The 21,588-nt window shown below is 29.7% G+C and overlaps 1 protein-coding gene across 7 annotated transcripts in view; it reads left to right on the forward strand.

The window, feature by feature from the left end:
* Positions 1–21,588, forward strand: part of LOC103577482 (axotactin) — a 95,013-nt gene that overhangs the window by 70,193 nt on the left and 3,232 nt on the right. For 4 of the 7 annotated variants that reach the window (XR_008403611.1, XM_008558134.1, XM_053738730.1 and 1 more), the window contains exons 1-24: positions 4,216–4,373; positions 11,761–12,103; positions 12,667–12,827; positions 13,152–13,608; positions 13,733–13,901; positions 14,082–14,197; positions 14,288–14,394; positions 14,843–15,188; positions 15,256–15,533; positions 15,602–15,845; positions 15,931–16,161; positions 16,589–16,996; positions 17,069–17,263; positions 17,334–17,733; positions 17,799–18,046; positions 18,113–18,388; positions 18,581–18,780; positions 19,023–19,320; positions 19,389–19,539; positions 19,610–19,775; positions 19,864–20,041; positions 20,116–20,294; positions 20,883–21,303; positions 21,368–21,444. Coding sequence is in view for 6 of the 7 variants with exons in the window: in XM_008558134.1 (XP_008556356.1) it covers positions 11,782–12,103; positions 12,667–12,827; positions 13,152–13,608; positions 13,733–13,901; positions 14,082–14,197; positions 14,288–14,394; positions 14,843–15,188; positions 15,256–15,533; positions 15,602–15,845; positions 15,931–16,161; positions 16,589–16,996; positions 17,069–17,263; positions 17,334–17,733; positions 17,799–18,046; positions 18,113–18,388; positions 18,581–18,780; positions 19,023–19,320; positions 19,389–19,539; positions 19,610–19,775; positions 19,864–20,041; positions 20,116–20,294; positions 20,883–21,303; positions 21,368–21,444 (5,628 nt within the window). In the remaining variant the exon portion in view is untranslated. Of the gene's footprint in view, positions 1–4,215; positions 4,374–9,343; positions 9,389–11,760; positions 12,104–12,666; positions 12,828–13,151; positions 13,609–13,732; positions 13,902–14,081; positions 14,198–14,287; positions 14,395–14,842; positions 15,189–15,255; positions 15,534–15,601; positions 15,846–15,930; positions 16,162–16,588; positions 16,997–17,068; positions 17,264–17,333; positions 17,734–17,798; positions 18,047–18,112; positions 18,389–18,580; positions 18,781–19,022; positions 19,321–19,388; positions 19,540–19,609; positions 19,776–19,863; positions 20,042–20,115; positions 20,295–20,882; positions 21,304–21,367; positions 21,445–21,588 lie in introns of those variants that run through there. The other 3 variants (XM_053738729.1, XM_008558132.2, XM_008558133.2) reach the window with 2 other exon arrangements.

The following is a 21,588-nucleotide window of genomic DNA, read 5'->3' on the forward strand; positions in this document are numbered from 1 at the left end:
TGAAGCAGCTGCGTCAATAATGTGTCCATGTGTGTGCATACATAATAACTTGGTTACAAAATATGAATCGAATAAAAAGTGTACAGTTTATGGACACAAAAGACAATTATAATTATATTTTTGATAAAGAATATGTTGGTAAAAAAGTTGACGTTTTTATCGAATGTTGAAACTAGCCTGGTTTTTTTAGTGATAGGTGGCGCTAGTCGTATCGAAGAATTTACAAAAAATTTTTTAATTACTGGCTGGGTGCGGGTTCGAATCCTGGTGCCAAAAAAATTTTTTACACAAAAAGTATGAGGTTTTTTGGTCCTGAGATTCGTCTTGCCGCCAATTTTTGAATTCGATCTAATTTTAAGTGAATTTGATTTAATTTAAAAAATAAGAAGTTAATTTGAATTTGAATTTGAATGTTGGCCGGATACGAGATTGCCCGAGGCTAAATAATATACCTTAAAAAAAATTATTTTTTTTTTTTATTTATAAATTCTATGAGATTCAAATTTATGTAAAAATAGGAAAATTTATTTGTGAAGATAAGAATTATTTTTGTATGTTAATTTTTCAACAAGTGAATTTTTTTTTTTTGCTGAAACAAGTATTTGAATGAAAAAATAACGTGGCATGAATACGAAAAATGATATTTTTTTACTGTAATCTTTTTTGTACAATAGTATGATATATTTTTTTTACTGTCTGGAATTTAAGAATTTAAAAAACGCGAATTCTGATTTGAAGAAGCATTTGTATTCATTCGCGGTTTTTTTAAAATTTGCCATAAAGTATGATTCTGAAGTTAGTAGACAATTTTCGGATTTTTTATAAGTTGATAAAATAAGGATTAATTTTCTTATCTTAAATTTTGAATATAAAATAAATTTCATGGCTGCCAAATGAAATTTTAAGTTTTTTTAAAAATAATGTCACTACACTCGACTTACATAATAAAAAATATTGAATTAAATTTTTTTCACAAGTGTTATATGAACCTCATTGCCTTGTGTTTATATTATATGCATACATAAATTAACATTGTTAGCGAATCATTAATAAAAAATAAAAAACTAAAGCACTATCTATACGAGTGTATATATTAGATAATACGAGTCAAATATTTCTTTAAGTGAATCACTGGTTCCAATAAAAACATTTATAATTTATAACAATAGTGTTGATGATAAATAACATTTAGATTATCTACCTATTTTTAAATAATCATTTATTTGTATATTTTTTATTTCAATAAGGAGATTAAAAAAAATTGCTCTCAATATTTTAATTAAATGAGAAGATTTAAAAATTTTATAGACTGACAAAAGAAAAAACTCAAATTTATTTCCAATTATTATCACTTGAGAATTTTTTGTCACACATTACTCTTAACACTATATTTGTTTTCAGTGTGTAATATCTGACGTAATAGCACATTATAGGTCATACATTTTAGCAATGATTAGTGCATAGCAGTAACAATTTTACGCCTCACTTTTTACAACTTACCGATTTACGCTCATTTAATTAGTTTTAATTAGAATGATCATCTTATATGTCGCTCATAATTAATACAAAACAATTAACGACAATTATATTTTAGTACAAGGAAACTTTCTATAGAGCTAAAAAAAAAAATCTACAAAATAGTTGACCCTGTAGGCAGCCTAAAAACTTTCTGCTGATAAAAAATTGATTTTCGAAAATGCCATCGAAAGCAATAACTTCCCCTTTTTTTTAAATTTTAAATTTTCATGGCGGGAAGTTTAAAAAACAAATTATTCTCCATTCAACAGAAGAAATAAATATAAAAATATAATAAATTACTGAAATAATTTTTTTTTTACAATTAATATCGACTCCCAAGATTTCTCGCGTGTCCTTAAGTATATTTCGTAAAAAAAAAAACCGCGAATAATTTAAATAAAATTATTTCCGGAATTCCAAAAAGAAAAATCATCAGTACTTGGAATTTAAAAATTTCTTGGATAATAATTACGAAAATTTAAATTAAAAAATATATTTAATTGCTGACATGAAACGCTAATTTTAATTAAGTAATTAACTTTATTGTGATAAATATTAATTTCATGAATTATTTGATTTTGTTAAATGATTTTAATAACAATATTAAATAATTGTTTACAAAGCAAAATAATGTACGTAAATTTTGACGGAAGAATAGACTTATATTCTTATCCACAATCGGCCTTGCTCGAAAACAATTTCAGCAGAGACAATATATGTTTGAATGAAACAGAATGGAAATGGAATGGAAGTAAAGTGAAGAGCCAGGAGAGCAGTTACGTTCCTACAGTTGAGTACTTTATTCAGGAAACAATTTGTCATTTGACTACACCGTTAGATCGTCTCTCGTTCTCTTATTTTATCTGACGTTTTATATGTACATATATGTAAGTGTGTATATGAATATATTGATATGGCAAAAAATTTTTAGGCGTGTCAAGTGTTACATGTCTTTGACACACAAAAAGATACGCGAGTTATCAGTGAGAAAAATAAAATATATTTAAGATCTTAAATTTCTTGGTAGAAATAGACAAGTAAATGATAGAGGAAGAGTTTAAAGTTAAGGAGACGATAATGAAGATAAATAATATGAAGATGATGAAGAAGCTAGCAATAAGAGTATTAAGATAAACACGTGAGCATGCGTGGGTGAACTCGCGCAAAACTATTGCGTGGGTAAGAATAAGCAGAAAAGGAAGCTTGAGGATATTATGCGCGCCTTGACCTCACTCACAATTCATCTATTATATCAGTCTTTCCTTTATTCTGAAATACTGATAATCCAGATCATTACCTAATTTTTTTTTATTGTTAAATAATGAGATAATATGACTTTTTTTTTTTTATCAAATTTACTTGAGTTCAAAATCGTTTTATATTTCCTCTAAATTTTATTAATTAAAATAATTTTTTTTGCTCAATACATTCTCAATATTCTAATTACATCAAAATTCGAATATTAATTTTTGAATAGAATTGAAAAAATTAAATAGTAAATAAATTTTTATTTTTTCGATTAAATATTTGGAGCTGCCTTTCTACTAGACACTAATCAATAAAAAAAATTATATGATTCGTAGATAAAATCTACATAACACCGAAAAAAAATTCAAAATTTGGGCACGACTGTCTTACCCCGCATAAATTATTTTTTAAAAATAATTTAGTTGTTTATTTATTTATTATCCAATTATTGATATCAAATGACAATATAAATTACTTTATCCTTGATAAAATAGCGTATAGATATATATGTATATAAATATATATATTTGTTAGATAATAAATGTCTTATATATTAGATGAGATTTTAACGTCGAGCAGCGATTCTTTAACATTCGACCTTCCGACTCGAGTTCCCCGGGCTAACGAATGGGATGCATTTAAGGGTCAATTTGTTCATTATTTCATTGTCACGTTATTTATCATCACGAATACCATCTCCTCTGTATCATCTCCCCAAGAAATGTCTCGAGGGTTAGAATACCTTTTACACTTTTGTAGTCTAAACATTTTGATTTATTTTCATAATATATTACTTATAAATCAACGTACAGCTTCAGATAAAAAAAATTTTTTTAAGATTTATCTTTACTTATTACTGTACAATTATCAACTGCCTATTACCTGCAAAAAAATAACATACGAATTTTAAAAATTTTCAAAAATTATTTTAAAAAATATCTGATTCCTTTACCGTAAACTGCATCCTTTTTTTCCTTATCACTCGTCTCTCTTCTCATTCTCTCTTGTCGTTCTCTCTCTCTCAACAGTTGGTCCTTGCGTGGGTGGAGGGGAACCACCGTAACATTCAGTTGCACGATAGACGCAACGCTTCAAAGATGTGTCAGTCGTGAGCGCGATTTCGTCGCGCCGCGCACTTGCTTCGCGAGCTCTGATCATTCAATTTAATCATTTATTTTAATTTTAATTGTCTAATTGACAGTGAAAAGTTTCAATCGAACATCATTTTTAAAACTGAAAAAAATTTTTAAATATAAGTTTAATATTTTTCCAGCTGATTAATTAGTTTTTTAAAAATAATTATATACTTTACACTAGTGTTCGATAATTACAAGTATTAACATTTAAATTTAATTTTAAAATAGTGTTTAGTGTTATATACATATATATATTAATACAGATATTTTTAAATAAAAAAATTCATATAACTTAAGATATATTTTTAAAAAATAAATATATATATATATATAAACTATTTTTAAGTGTTAAAATATTATTTTATGATATGAATTGTGAATGTGTCTATTTTTTCTGCTCCATCGATCTCCAGTGACTTTATTAAAAATTTATAAAAATAAGAGACCAGGCTCATTGTATCGCATGACGTTGTAAGTAATTATTTTTAAAAATAATAATTAAAAAAAAAAACTGCAAGTTAAAATGAGATGAATAAAAAATAATTTTTAAAAATAATCCATTAAATTAATAAAAAAAAAGTTTTTAAATAAAAAAATTGTTTCGATTACTTTAATTAAATAATAAAGTAAGTTAAAAGAATAAATAGTAATCAAAATGACCGTCAAAACTATGAATTATCTTGTACATCATATATAATTCGTGCAATCGAGTAGTTAAGCACGCAATAGACACATACAGAGGTTTATTAATCAACTCATCAGTGATTTAACATCCTAATTACGTGCGTTATTGAAAATATTTTCAGTACAAATAATTTACAGCCGGCGCAATTAAAACAAACATTTATTTATTGATTGCATTAACAAGTTAATTAAAACAGATTATTAATTGATTCAAAAAAAATAATTACGTATCAATTATAATATTCTACGTTAGCTGAGTATAAGTAAACAATTTCACATAAGAAATTTAAAATTGTAGCCACTGAAAGTAAGAGAACACGTGCTCTAACAACCGGTCACGCGACTTCATGTCGCGATTTATTTATCAAACTACTTTCATATTATTTTATTTTATAATTTATTGTAAATAAATAAATACACTTATGTGTGTTTTTTTCAAGTAATTACGATAATAGCAATCTTGGGAGTATGAAGAAAGTCTCAACATATGACTCTGAGTCACATGTTGGTAATTTTAAATTTATTCTACACATGGAAAAGAATGATACTGAAATTAGCCGACGTCTTATAATTTTTGAATTTATTTAAAACAATAAATTATGAAAAAAAAAATATTTTGAAAAATTGCACTTATGGTTTTTTAAATTTTCTACATGTGCATATTTTTATTTTATTTATTTTTGTTATTGATTTGTTGCAAAAAAATCCGAAAATTGTTAATTGCCTTCTAACTTCTTGGATGATACTGAAATTAGCAGGCAGTTAAAAATTTTCGAATTTTTGTTTCAACGACTTAATTTTAAAAAAAAATAAAGATAAAAATATGCACATGTAGAAAATTTAAAAAACCACAAGTGCAATTTTTTAAAATATTTTTTTTTTAGTAATTTATTGTTTAAAAAAAAATCCAAAAATTATTCGACGTCGGCTAACTTCAGTATCATAATTCTTGATCATAGAAAAGAAGAATTTCTTGGTGCAAAAAATTTATCCCACTATAAATTGAAAACAAAAATTTTCTTCAAGCGATAGAACATTTTTTCAGGGGAGAAAAAAGTTTTTGAACCAAAAAAAAATTTTATAAGACGAGAAAAAATTTCTTATGAATAAAATTTTTGTTTTTACTTTATAATGAAAAATTTTTCTTATTCCAGGATATCCTGTTTTTCTATAAAAAAATAAATTTGATTTTTTTTACCTCACGTGTCCGTATCATTCTATATCTTCTTTTTAATACTTATTTTTCTGTCCATATAAATTTTTTTTCTTCAACAATTCGTCACCGTTTAGTTTTTATCTATCAACAATCTACGGATGAAGTGTCGCGTGCCGTGATGTTATTGTCCTGTTGAACAAAAGATTGCCGCCTGGTCGTGATCCTTGTTAAAAGTACCGTCACGATCATTGAATGGCCGATGCTAAGCTATAAGACATTTTAAAAAGAAGGCTTTGAGAACTCTTAAAGGCATACGCATCATGATCAAATTCATCTCACGTGTCGAGGATACTGTAGTCCATAGTATAGAGTAATTGATGTAGTATATATACATATATACATAAATACATATATAGTTAAGTCGTTATTGATGGTAGTGTAGGTATGGTACTTGATGCTTACTCTTGTCTCTTTCAATTTGCACGGGCAACTTCCGCTGGACAAATGATCAGACTCGTCACTTTCTGTCGGTTAATTTGCTCCAGAGATTTTCTTAAATCAACTGGTTATGGCGACTTAGCTTTTTTATTTACAATTCATTTATTACTTCCTACTTATCAGGCACCAATGAACAGTGACAAATTAATTTGCTATTAAAAAAAAAATATATAAAAATAAATATACACATTACTGGTTAAATTTTTTTCGAGGATAAAAATATCACTGAGTATGAGGTTAAAATAAATAAAGTTTGATAACTTGAAATAAAAAACTTTTGTTCGTTAATTTGTGTGATATTAAAAATAGTAATTTATTTAAATAAATAAATACTAAAATTAATTATTATTAATATGTATAGACATGGGGTTATATCTGTTCATGACATGGAGAGGTAGAAGCTGGTAACCAGGGCACTCGGGCTCGATATATTGATTCGGGTAGCAAAAGAAGGCCACAGCCTGGACTGGCACACTGAGCAGAACAAAGTAAAGGGAGCAAAGAGAGTACAAGGACTGTATGATTATATTTAATTGTACACTTGACCAGATTGTCTTGTACAAGTCCTCATACAATGTATAATTTTTTATTTAAATGTCAATAATTAGACAGACCGAAGATTGACACTCGGACTTTGACTTTGCACATATCTGTACCGTGAACTAAATTTACGTCTGTATGATCGGAGCAATGAGCAATGAGACCTATCAGTTCTGTCGATGATGATCGTATTAATAAAATAATAAAATGTTGCTTATGTAGTTGTAATAAAAATGAGGGAAAAAAATAGTTGGGTCTTGCTGAGATCTCGCAATGAAAGTCAATAAACCGGGATGAATAACTTAGAGGTTGTTGTTGCTTGACAGAGAATGACATCGTACAGTCGGAGAGTAACATTAATAAATTACTGTCTGGTTGGCTGATGGACAAAGCATTCAGCCATCGACAGCGCGGATAACATTCGTGTGCACATGGACGTTGTAGATCGTATTCATCAATAATAATATAATGTATGATATTGATAATTACATTATTAAGTTAAGTGTTCAAATTAATATTGTTTGTCGGTATAATATATATTTGGTTGCTTCCAATTGACCATACACTACAAGAAAAAAAGAAAGCTTTTAAATTATTGTATAATTTTAGTTAAAAAATTTGAAGATTTTATGCAATCTAAGTAGCAGACTATTGTGACATCTTTAAGATGTCTATCTTTAAGATAGAAATTTGGAGGCTGTTTTTTGACATTGATAAGGGACCAAAATGTTGATAAAACAAAAAAATATCTGGTTAAAAGACTTGACATCAGTAATGGCAAAAAGTTAATTACAAATAAGTCATAAACGATTTTTTGATCGAAATTTGTCGTACTTTTAAAAAACATCTTTATGACATCTTAAAATTGTCTCGGTGCTACTTGGGAAAGTCATTTTCTCAATCAAAAAAACCTCAGTTTATTTTTAAAAAATGCTGATCTTATTTTTTTTTCACTATTGGAATAAATTTCAATTTTTTTTTGTCAAAAAAATGAAAAAGATTCTTCGCGTTAAATATATGAAAATACAATAATATATATCAATTTATTACCCGATAAAATATTATTGTTACAAATGTTTTTTTTCTGTGTATTATTAATTTATGAGAAAATTCAATAATTTGAATTTCATAAAAAATTCGAAAATTAGTAAGTCACAGGCTTTTGAAATTAAGGTACATATTTATTAAATGATATTTTAAATAACAATATAACAATTGTCTTGGTCAGACAACTCTACCCTCTACATGAAATATTATGTACAAACGACTTCTTGACGTCACTTCCTGTCGACAAATCTATCATCATTTGGACCACGCACGTATTTTTCAAGGTTTTATTTACCCTTTTAAAATTCCTTTTCCGATACTCGATATTTTTTCTTTCATACTAAATTTCTACTATTCTGAAAAAAAAATAATATTTTTTTAGGGATATTTAATCTTTTTTTTTTTTAATAATAATATTTGATTTTTAGATAAAACTTACATTTTAAATTTCCCGCTATAAGTACACAAAATTTAAAAAAAAGTAAATAATGATTCCTACGTTAGGGAAAATTTTTTCTTAGCAGATAAATTAATGTATAGATAAATATATGTGTACTATATATCACAAGTATGTAAACAAAATTATCTCACGACTTAAAACTGATTAGATTTGAAGATCAATCAGTCTAATCACGTCTACGGCATTGAAATAAATAAAATTTAAAAAAAATTAATTGTTGACTTATTAATTAATTAATAAATAATTATTTTTCTTATTTATATTAAGTTAATTCTATTATTATATGATGATAGTGTATCGCTTATTTATGTCAAAGCAATAATTCATATTTTGATAACACCTGATCACACAAACAAGGCCGCTTTATTTAAATGGAAATAATTAATTATTCAAATACAATAAATTTTTATTTATTTATTGATCAGTATTAAATAAATTAACAAAAGTTATTTGCTAAAACACATTAATATTTATTAGAAGAAATTAATATTAATTATCTAAAATATATAGAGAGAAAAGTTCGTGAAAAAAGTGCTCAATTACTGTGAAAAAAAAAAAAAAAAAAAAAACAATTTTATCGGATTTTAAATGAAAATTATTTTTAATGCGATTGAAAAAATTTTCTTTGATCAGATTAATGAAAAATTAAAAATTAAATTTTAATTAAAATATATAAAATAAAAAATTAAATATATGTAAAAAAATTAAATATATATAAATAATTTATATTAAAATATATGAAATAAAAAATTAATTTTTATTTTTCAGACAATTTTTATTTGTCATAAATAAAAAAACAAAATTTTTTATTGACTAAATAAATTACAGTGATATGTCCTAGTTAAAAATGAAACCAATCTTATTAAATGATCAAAACAATAAAATAAATAAAAAGTTTAACGGAAGTAGTGGCAGTAAAAATTGATTCCTCGGAAGCAAAAGAGCTTGACAAAGCGATTAAAAGACACCGAGTCATAGTCTACATATAAAGAAGAGCGACAGACGTATCTTGTAACCCATGTATGTAACCTCGGATTCAATTGACGGGCATCTGAGGAAGGGCCTGGCACGCCAAGAGAAAATTGACTCACATGACTCGTCGTGAGTAACCTATTAAGAGGCTGTCCATTCGTCCCGTGGACATCCTTCTCCATTCCATTCTCTCCTCTACTACCATTTTAATTTTTACATTACCCTCGCGATTTTTTCTCACACTATTTTTTATATACTACCATTTATCTATGACTTCTTTTTATTTATTATTTCTTAACCATAGCATCTGATACTTTATAATTTTTATCTAATCTTCAACTACCATACTCCCATCCCATACCTTAACTCTTAAGCCTTTACCGTACAAAGATTGGCCCATGTTTATTTCATGAGTAAGGAGCGGCAAGCAATACTTATTTAACAACTCAGAGTCCAGTAATTCCCCTGATGATTTTATCACAACAGGACAACACGTCCGTAGGGTATACACAGTAGTATACTACCACAATATTTTTTTAAAGTCTAAAGAATGGATACTAACCCATCCAACTATTTCTGAATAAATCTTAAACCGGCAATACAATAAAAAGAAAAATAATAAAAATAAATAACAATTCCGTATAATCATTTATTCTAATGCATCAAATAAATAGATAATTTTATAGTCAGTTATCATCAGATCATAAAATTTTCAAACTGCAATGGATAGTAATATTTAAATTATTAGATAACCGATTTGAATTGCAATAGAAATTATAACTTTTATTATCTTAACTGATGATAACTATTATCAGCATGGTAACTCTTAATAACTTGACAACAATTAGAATCTTCGATAGTAATCCTCACCACCATAAACTCTTACTGTTATCATTCTCATTAATTAAACTAATTATTTTACCACCAAAAAATTTATGATACTGGTTAGCCGACATCTCATAATTTTTTGATTTTTTTTTTCACAGTGATAAATAATAAAAAAAAATATTTTGAAAAATTGCACTTATAGTTTTTAAAATTTTCTACAAATGCATATTTTTAGTTTTATTTTTTTTTATTATTTTTCTAATTGATTTATCGATAAACGATCCGGAAATTGTTAATTTCATGATAATTTTCAAATAACCGAAATTCAAAATTTAGTATTGTATAATAAAATTTTCTTCGTACACTTACCCATCCAATTAATTCTGAATAACTCTTAAACTGGCAATACAATAAAAAAAAATAATAAAAATAATCATTTATTCTAATGCATCAGATGGATAGTAGTAGTATATAGTAAAAGTTATACCTAAGAATGAATTTTATCCGTTATGGGAATAAATACTATATACACAATACACAACCCACAATATTTATAATCCCCGAGAGAGAATAATCGAATCGCTGGTGCCCTCGAGGCCAGGGATCCTTATCACTTCTTATCAATCCATGGTTACAGTAAATATAATATATATGCCGAATGAACAACTGTCATTTAAAATTTTAAAAAATATATATATATGAAACATTATAGTCTTCTTGTCTTTCATAAATATATACCTTATTACTTATTTCTAACTCGATAACAATTTATCTGTGTGTACTATTTTATCTCGCCAGATAACGATTAATATTTACTTTATTATTATTTTTATCAATCCGTTCTATATTACAATGTAGCATTAATAACAACAATAATACCGCGTACTATAAACAAAAATATCTAGAGTATTTAATCTATTATCTAAACGCGTTATTAATTCTGAATACAAGCTTCCGATTACAATAAAGATAGCGATCGGTATTTTTGAAAAGTTGCATTATTATATATGCGGAAGTCGTAAATTTATAACTGGCAATCGTAAATAAACATCTGAGTTACTCATACTTATACATATATACCATTTAATCCTTAAATTGAATTAAGAAACACCGGAAGCAACATGCTAACGAGTTAATCCTATCTCTTAACTTTTGGGACTGTCCAGTACGTGGGTGTTGTTGTTTTTTTTTTCCATGTATTGTAAAATTTATGTTGAGTGACAGGTCCAGAATACCAAAAAGATGTTAATATGTACAAGGAAAATTTATTTTTAAAATTTCTTTAAAATAACTAAAGGCTACAGATGTAGTTATTTCTTTGGACCCTTAGACACGTGCAAGTCTTATCAATGATCAGTAAGAATGAACTTTGGAATTTATTTTTTTCGTTTAGTTGCTGTACAACAGCAACGGATACGGCTACTCGAATCACCCATTTGGAATTTCTAATGCATTGAGATTACCTGCACGACTTTAACTGCGGAGCTTTAGTTATTTTTTTATGACTCAGCCTTTTTTGGTGGCAATAACAAGCAAAGAAAGTAATAGTAGAGACAATAAAATTCAGGGTTCAAAAGTCATGCGAATTATTTTTTAATAATAAATGATGATATATAAAAAAAAATATATTGATGATAATTTATGACGTTTTATTTGTTTTGTTTGTTTTGAAGAATATCAACGAATGAAGAACGATGACGAAACAATCGAGGGGGGTCTTAATGATCCTGAGTCTGTTGAGCGTAATACTGAAAGTGGAGCCAAGTATTACAGACTCGTCAGAAATGGAATTAATCGACGAAACAGAAATAATAGCAACGACAACAAGACGCACGTTACCCGATCGGTGCTTAGTAAAAACAGATACGGGCCCTTGCAAGTATTACATACACAAATGGACATTCAACAAAGCGGAGAACAAATGCCGGACTTTTGTTTACGGAGGATGTTTAGGAAACGAAAACAGATTCAATTCGCAACTCGAATGCCTTCATTATTGTATCGGTGGTCCAAATTGTAAGAACTTTTTTTTTTTTACAAATTTTATTAGTAATTAAAAGTAAAATATCGCGTTACTAATTCCAAAATGACTTATATTTATATACACAGAAAAAAAGTTTTTCTTGTCGCAATAAATTTTTACTTAACCCAAAAAATTTTTTAAAGTTTGAAAACAAAAATTTTCTTGGGGTGAGACAAAATTTTTGCGGCAAGAAATTTTTTCTAGTCCTCAGAAAATTTTCGTTTTCATTTCATAGTAAAAAATTTTTCTTTTGACAGGAATTCCTTTTTTTTTTTTTGTAAATTTATTTTGTAGCTAAAAATTTAAAAAAAAAATTTGAAAGCCAAAAGGGCATTGGCTTAAATTATACGCCCTTTTGGTTCGCAATTTTTTTTTTAAATTGTCAAGTTTAGAATAATGATTTGCAATTAAAAATGAAATTATACGCCCTATTGGTTTTAAACTTAGTAACCAAAGCCAAAAGAGCGTAGAAAAATATGTCTTTTTGGAATTTGTGGCGCGATATTATTTAAACATGACTATGTTGTAGTAATTGCTTTTTTTGCTTATTATACAGATACTCTGCCGTCTTATATGGTAACAAAAGGAAGTGTTTTTGTTACAACCAGCACTACAACGACAAGTACTCCTCCGACAACAACACCAAGTACTCCTCCACCTACATTTATCCCTCCAGAGCCCACAAGACCACCGGTGCCAAAGCACAAAAGAGGAAAGGTATTATTATAATTATTTATTTAAATAATAAACTGTTTAAAATTTTTTTTTATAACAAATCAGGGTTAATTAGGCTACCCAAAATTTAAAAATGTGGAATCAGCTTCAAAAAAATTTTTTGTAAAGGTCCATTTTGTCTGCAATTAAAAACTTTTGTTTTGTATTAATTAATGAGTCAGAAAAAAAAATTTTAATCGGCATTTTTTCTTTGAAGGTCCATTTTACCCCTCCTGTATTTGAACTATTTAAAAATATTCAAATTAATTTCATCATTGAAATCAATAATTTTAAAAAAATTATTACCAAATAAAATATTTTATTTAGGAATTAACGTTCATGGAATCTGGTTACGAAAAAACATTTATGTTTGCCCAAAGCAACACATTCATTCAATTAGACGGAAGCGGTATAAAAACGTTTCAACTGCGACTATGTCGCGAGATATCATTTCAATTTCGTACGAAGCTACCCCATGGGCTGTTAGTCTATCACAGTGTGAAGGATCGCCCAGAAAGTTTGGATCCTTATGCGCTGTATGTTATTGTAGAAAAAGGGCAGCTTAAAGTTGTCCATGTGTTTGGCAAAGCCTCCACTAGCTTAACTGTCGGTGAAGGTCTCAACCGGGACGAATGGCACAGTGTCTTAGTGCGCATTGACGTCCACGGGGCCAAACTAATAGCCCGAGTCGATGATAAACAAGAAGAAACTACTCTTGAGGTACTTGAACGTGTAATTAATTACGGAGTATCCGAAGATCTTGCTTCCGTCGTTCTCATCGGAGGTAAATTTTCAGTCCACATTTATTTCTAATATCAAAACTGATAAATAAAATCTGAATTAACTTCCGGTTTTTTACAGAGTAATAATAATTATTGTAAATTAACACTAAATAAATTTTTTTTCAGGATTGAGCTCAGAAGAAAGATTGCACGGTGTTAAATATATAATTGAATCCTTTGTAGGATGTATTAAGGACATGGTATTAAGTTCAGGAAAATCAGCAAGTGATTTATTGCCAATAAGACCTTTAATTGCAACCAAACATGAGAATGTAAAAGAAGGCTGTATCAATAAGTAAATATTTAACTGCATAGATCATAAATAATTCTTCATAAATCATATTCCTCACTAAATTAAATAAATAAATAAGAACAAGTATTTGAAATTTTATCCCTCAGTGATTTTACTCTACATCGACTTCACTTTACCATTCTCTATAATTACTATTATTTATTATTATTATTTTTTTTCTAGATGTTGGACGAGAGAGAACTTGTGTTTTATAGGCAGTCAATGTGTCAATCATTACAACAGCTTGACATGTGATTGTTTTGGCACGAGATACGAAGGAGAACGTTGTGATGTTTACAGTAAATTTTAATCTCGCTCTTAATTAATAAGAAAAAACAATTACTGGTTATATAAATGTTAATAAATAAATTTTATAATTATAATTTCAGCTGCGACTATTTTAACACTCCGTGGGTCGTCTTACGTGTCCTTCAGAGTTTACGATTGGAAAGATCGAGTTCATTCTTCTGTTAATCGTCTAAGTATGATGTTCAAAGTACGTATATTTTATAAAATATATATATATATATATATATATATATATATATATATATATATATATATATGTATTACACTGTGTCAAAAAAATCGTCTATTTTTTTTCCAAAATTTCCCATTTGATAACATGGGAATTTTTTTTGAAAGTTAAGAATTCTATCACCAATCAGTATATCAGAAAAATCAATAGATGTTTTTGACGAAATTCCTTCTACAAAGTTTTTAAAATTTCTGAAAGCTCTTTAGTTATTTGCATTTAAATGTCAACTTGTTCCAATAAATAAAATAATAAACTTTTCCCATGTTATTTAAATGGGAAATCAAAAATTGGGATGAGGAGATTGTTAATATTAATATTTAAAATATTAATTTTTGAAAAAAGAAATAGTCAATTTTTTTGAATCAGTCTAATAAAAATAATTAATATATTATTTAAAAATTTTTAGACACGTTGGGATGACTCTGTACTGTTTTATGCATCTGGTGAGATAGATGGTACGGCTCATTATGTATCAGCGAGTATAATTGACAAAAAAGTTCATATTTCCCTTGACTTTGGTCATGACTCCAAGATAACTACGACCTTAGGCGATTACGTAAATTCAAATCACTGGAATAATTTAACATTATTTCATAATGGCTCTCAAGTGACCGTAAGCCTTGACTATGAGAGTAAAGTACTTGAAATACCTGGTGATAATCATTACATGATTATTGATCCGGAAATTTACATCGGCGGAGGTCCTGAGCTCCATAAAAAAAGGGGGCTCATGTCTTACAATAATTTTGCGGGTATTTTAAATTTTAAATAAAATAATGCGTCATAGTTGATCATAATTTAATAACAAATATATTTTAGGTGCACTGAAGTATGTTTTTTATAATGACAAGTCAATAATATATGAACTTAAAAAGTCAAATCCGATGGTTCATTACATCGGAGTACTTCAGCCAGAGTATTATGAAGTAGATGTTGATGTAATTCCGATAACTTATCCATTCGCGGGAAGTCACATTTGGTGGCCGATTGCCAGAACTGATTCTCTGATGCTTAATTTTGATTTTCAAAGCTCGAAACCGGTGGCCGTAGTGGCTTCTGGTGACGTTAAAAGTGACCAAGGCCTCGGATACTGGGAGGTAAATCGAAGCAGTCGCTGTATTAAAATATCAAGTGTATAATTTAAAATAATTTATTATTTTTGTAGCTGAGACTCGTAAATGATGAAATGAGATTCCAGTTAATTCCAGTCTTAATTGAAAATATAACTGTATCATCTTCCGTTAAATTTCCGCCGGATAACAAGACATCTTGGCATGCAGTTGAGCTCAATTACACCAAAGGGGAGCTGAATATTATTGTAGATTACAGACACAAACAGGGAAAAATGTTTGCCATGACATTTGAGCTCGGCGATAAAGTCATTATTGGCAGTGGCAAAAGTGACGCAGGTTAGTGGCTCACATTTTATTTGCTGGGAACTAAATGAGGTCAATTAGAAAACAGATAATTAAGTTTTTGATTGTTTTCTAACAGGTTTGGTTGGCTGTATGAGGAATATAAAAGTTAATGATGAAGTTATCGAGCCGCGATATGTTATAAATACTGAGAGAGTTGTAGGTGAAGTTGCTTTGGATAATTGTCAGTTTGTCGATCCTTGCAAAAGACCAAATACTTGTGAGCATGGAGGAAAATGTTCTGTTAAAGAAAATAAAATTACTTGTGACTGTAGCGATACTGGATACATTGGAAAAAATTGTCATTTTGGTATTGAATATTATAAATATATATCTCACACACAATATTGATTTTCTCATACTCACTAATCAAAATTTTTTATCATAAATTTAAAAAAAAATTTTTACACTGCAGCCCGTGTCTAAAATTTTAAAAACTCGATTTTAATTTTATGATCCAGAGTTTTTTGAATTCATGCCTCTTTTTTTTATTCCAAAAAAAATCGACAAATAAAAATTGGATAAATTTTTTCACTAAGACAAAATTATTATAAAACTTTTGCAAGCATTAAAATATTTTTTTGATAAATTCATAAATCTAAAAGTAAATATTTAAAGGCAGTACTTAAATCATTTATAAAAAATTTCTTACTACAAAATTTTGAACAGTGAGTTCAGAAAAAAAAATTACTGCAATATCTGTAAAAATAATTTTATAAAAATTTATAAATTATTAGCCCAATACCGTAAAACCTGTGAAGAATTAGCACTATTAGGATACACTCAAGACGATGTTTATAAAATCGATATAGATGGGAACGGTAGATTCCCACCAGCACTAGTTAAATGTGAGTTTCAATCAATTGAAGACGCGACTAAAACAATTGTCGAGCACAATTTACCTTCTCAAGTCGACGTAAGATCAATAGCAGAGGACGATTTTTCATTTAACATAACTTATCGACAATTTACTGCTGAAATGCTTCAAGAATTGATTTCACATTCGCTGTACTGCAGTCAGTACGTGAAATACGACTGCTACAAGGCCCCTTTGGATCTTCATAGCGCCACGTGGTTCCTCGGTTCCAAAGAAACGATCGTTGATCACATCGGCAACGTCAATCGCGGCTCCTGTCCATGTGGAAGTGAGTATCGACCATCAGCCATCAATACCAGAGCAATTAACAACAAATAATTAATTACTAATCACTATTTAGCAAACCGAACCTGCGTGAATCCTGAATTGAGTTGCAACTGCGATGTTTCTGCCGGTAAATGGCTTTCAGACGAAGGCTACTATGAAAGCCCTGACTCTTTAGGTATAATGGGGATGGTTTTCATTCAACAAAAAGACCTAGAAGAAGACGCGCAAGGCAGAATAACACTCGGCCCCCTAGAATGCGTTGAAACGAGTATTAATTTTTTTTATTTAATAAAAAATACCCAGAACTTTTAAATCAAATATTTAAAAATATTTTTTAGATACGCAGAAATATGTCGTCACTTTCACGACATCTCAGTCGTACATCGAAGTGCCAGGATGGCGTAAAGGTGATATAGCATTCAGTTTTCGTACAACTGGAGAAAAAGCAATTCTTTTGTATCAGCCGCCTATACGTAGCAACTATCCGTCATTTATGGTCGTACTGACTTCTGAATATCGTCTTACGTTCAATTTCACTCTCAATACCGGAGCGAATCGTGAAATGGAAGTTAAAAGCCGGAGAAAATTAAACAACGGCGAGTGGCAGAAAATTTGGATTGATTACAATGACTACCATGTTCGCTTTATGATAAATACCGACTTCCAAATGGTTGAACTACTGCCTGAAGAAGAATTCGGACCTTTCGAGGGGTCGATGTTCATTGGCGGCGCTACTGCGTAAGAAATTATTTAAAAGTAGAATAAATATTTTATGTTAAGTTACTTATTTCTAATTACTATAGGGAGCATTTGAAAACATCGGAAGTAAGACAAGGACTGATTGGATGCTTCCGCGGTCTGGTTGTCAATGGAGAAATTTTAGATATTCACAGTTACATGTCAGTCCACTTGTCAGAAATAATAAAAGATTGTAAGCCGTCATGTCAACCGAACAAATGTCAGAATGGCGCGAGATGCGTTGAACTCTGGAGCAACTTTGAGTGCGTTTGTGAAAATAAGTGGGCACATCAAGGAACATTTTGTGAAACAAGTAAATATTTTCATATATAATTATTTACTTTTATTAAATTTAATAAATGAAATTAATTAATTGCAGACATCAACAGCAAAGCGCTGACGTTTTCATCACCGGGTGCATTTCTGAAGAAAAACTACTTCGGGTCAGGCGCTGATGAAGAGAAATTACTGCTGAAGAGTATGCTGCTGGAGAACATCCTGATAAATCTGAGGACTTACGACACCCACTCACTCATCCTGTATGCCAACGACCACCTCAACAACTTTGCTCATCTCTACATTTCCAACGGGACCAGCATTGTCTACTTATTTAACACCGGGAACGAGATTAAGAACATCACCGTCCAGTATCCAGGTGGGCAACCGTTTTCTTCTACGAAGGAACTACTTCTACTACCTACTACTACACTACTACTACTACTTCACTACTACTACCTAGACGAATTCCAAGAGACGCGAAGAGTTTGACTGACGTAAGATCCAAACCCATCAACATTACTATCATGTCAATTACTCAAATAGTTTTTTCTTTTAATTATTGTTACAGGAGTCAACACCGGGATTTCCGTTCAAATTGCGATTATCAGAGGCGCGACTTCAACTACTCTGCACGTCAATAATCACAACATTACTCTGGATGCCGTGCCACTGCTGCTGGATACTTATTCCAATAAGCCCTGGATCAATCCGGAGAAAGAAGTTTTGGCGCCACAACGACCACCTGCACCACCAACTGATTACTTTCAAGTAATTATTGGATTTCTTTCTCTCTTCTTCTTCTTAAACTCAGAGTTTAAATCAAATCTGGATTTATTTCAATCTGCATTCACTTGGATTCGGAGTCTTAATATTAAAATAAACTCCCGTTTGAGTGAATTTCACTCCGGATTTACTCCGCGTTCACTCCGCTAATTTTTCACAACGTCAACAAATAAAAATTTTAGTAAATTAACAGATCAATTATAATTAAATAAATGACACGTGTTTAGGTAAATCTAGGAGGGTTTGATCCCGACAATCTTCTGCGCGTTGGAAAAGAAGGGAATCTTATTCAAGGATACGTCGGTTGTCTTCGAGGTCTAATGATTGGCGAATATCTTGTGGATCTTCCTAATCTCGCAAGCGAAGCCAATCACGAAGGAAGCAAAGGAGTGTTGCCAAACTGTCAAATGAAATGTGACGCCGTGCCGTGTAAAAATCTCGGGATATGCACCGAAGATTTCGGCAAACAAGAGTCTTCTTGCAATTGCGAGTTGACTTCTTATTTTGGGGAAAACTGCGCTGACGGTAATTATTTTATTTTACTTCGGTATTTATTATTATAAGTTTTGTATCTACAAAAAATGTTGTTACAGAAAAAGGCGCGGATTTCAGCGGAGAAAGTGTTCTGCAAAGAGGATTTGAATTAGAAGGCGAAGTTAAACAAGTTAAGGTCCAATTAGCGTTTTCGACAAACGATTTACGTCAACGGACATCCGCGCTATTGTTATTACAAACAGAAAATAAGTATGTCATTAAATTCACTGATAGTTTATTTAATTTCAGCCTTTATTTATAATTATCATTATCTTTTTAGGAGAACTTATTATCTGCTGGTAGCATTGACCTCAGAAGGTCAATTGATTTTTGAAGAGGACAGAGAAGGTTCTACTTTCGGAGTGAGATTAAATGACAGAAATTTTTTGAATGGTGCCAGACATAGCGTTTATTATGTACGAGACAATAACACCGCAACTTTACTGGTGCGTTAATTTAAAAAAAGAAAATTATTCATTCAAAAATAAAAATAAATAAGTAAACGTTAAACTAAATGTTTAAAATTATCTGTAGATTGATCGCGAACCCGTGCAATTATTACCGATTCCTGTGCTAAGTATCAATGACGATGATAATGGTAATCATCAGGAAGAAGATGAAAGTCCTGGAGCTACAGAAATTCAACTAGGGGGACTTAATACTACTGACCATAGATTTAGCGCTTATAAAGGTTACACTGGGTGTCTTAGTAGTAAGTTAAATATTTAAATATATTATTTAATTATTGATAAATATGAAATTTATTTTAAAAAATTTTTTTTATAGACGTTGTAGTCTCAATTAATGGGGGCGCGATAATGAAACCATTGGAGGAGTATATGTTATTCACTAAAAAAGGAAGTGAAACAGTAAGAGCATCTATTCCAGCGGGGGTCAGAAGTGCTCAGTGTGCCGTTTTTCATGCTCAGCCACGAGGGCTTGAACCTCCGAGAAATGACAGTGTTGTAAGTATTTAAAGAAAATTAAGTACTTGATCATAGTCTTTAAGGGACACCATTAGTGTGACCACCAGAAAAAGGTGGCTTTTGGGAATTTTTTTAAAGAAAACTACTTCATGGAATGTTTTCATGTTCTAAGGATATATTTGTGGATATATAATAAATACATGATAAAATTTTTGAACCAAAAAATTGAAAATTCACTGAGTTATTCGCAATTTCCCAAGGATACAAAATAAAAAGCTCCACTGCAGTGATATCGACCTTCAGTGCATGAAATAAAAAAACCAAAAAGTTTATTAAACCAGAAGGTATTGTCCGTCCCATGACCCTCGATCGAAAAGAAAAATTGAAATTTAACTCAATGATGGAATTTTTGAAAAAAGTTTCAAATTTCGCGCGAAAATTTCTCTTCAGGTGTTTGTAACTCAAAAACTATTTGAATTATGCACTAGAAATTGTAGTATGTTATTTTTGAAGACATAGACTATCGAAATGTACAAAAAAAATGGATTTTTTCAAAATTACACCCTAGTAGTAAACCTTGATATCTGTATTGATGTATTTAATGATTATAATTGATTTGTATTTAAGGGTCGCGACAGAGCATGGGTAGAAGATCCACCGGCACGAATTCCGTACAAATCATTATACAACGACGAAACTAAAGAAGAACAAGGCGCAGGCACTTACATTTTTATAGTACTTGTTTGTGTATTTGTTTTGGCGGTAGTTGGATGCATTTATGAAGTACTAAGAAGCGCGAGACGTGATCGAAAACGGAGACGAGCTCTAGCAGCAGCCGCTGTTTCGGGCAGCGGATCTCCTGGTGGTTCGAAACGATGGCAGCCGGCTTATGCTACTACTGTTGTTGGAACATCTGGTGTCAAAACGGTTGGATTTAAGACAATCATCGATGATGAAAAGAGACCTAATGGAACCAAGGACTACAAATCAGTCCCTAATTCAGAATCAAAAAATGATGTTGCTAATGATAAAAAAGTTTTTATAAAAGGTTTGTTATTGTAATTAATTTTTTGTAATTTTCAAAATTTATTTACTTTTTTTCTGTTTTACAGAAGAAGAATCAGAGAAGAAAGAATTACTTGGGGTAAATACTGGCACCGGTCCGAAACCTGCGAAACCGAATCCATTTGTAAACATTTTTTTTTTTATTTTATTTAAAAAGAAACTCGTACGAGTTTAATGCTTTGCATGTTTTAAGCTTTTAAATTATTAACTAAAGCATGAAAAATAAGTTTTCGACTTCGCATGTTCTTATTATTCTGAAAGCTATTTT

This window comes from Microplitis demolitor, chromosome 4 (assembly GCF_026212275.2).
Source record: "Microplitis demolitor isolate Queensland-Clemson2020A chromosome 4, iyMicDemo2.1a, whole genome shotgun sequence".
NCBI lineage: Eukaryota > Metazoa > Arthropoda > Insecta > Hymenoptera > Braconidae > Microplitis > Microplitis demolitor.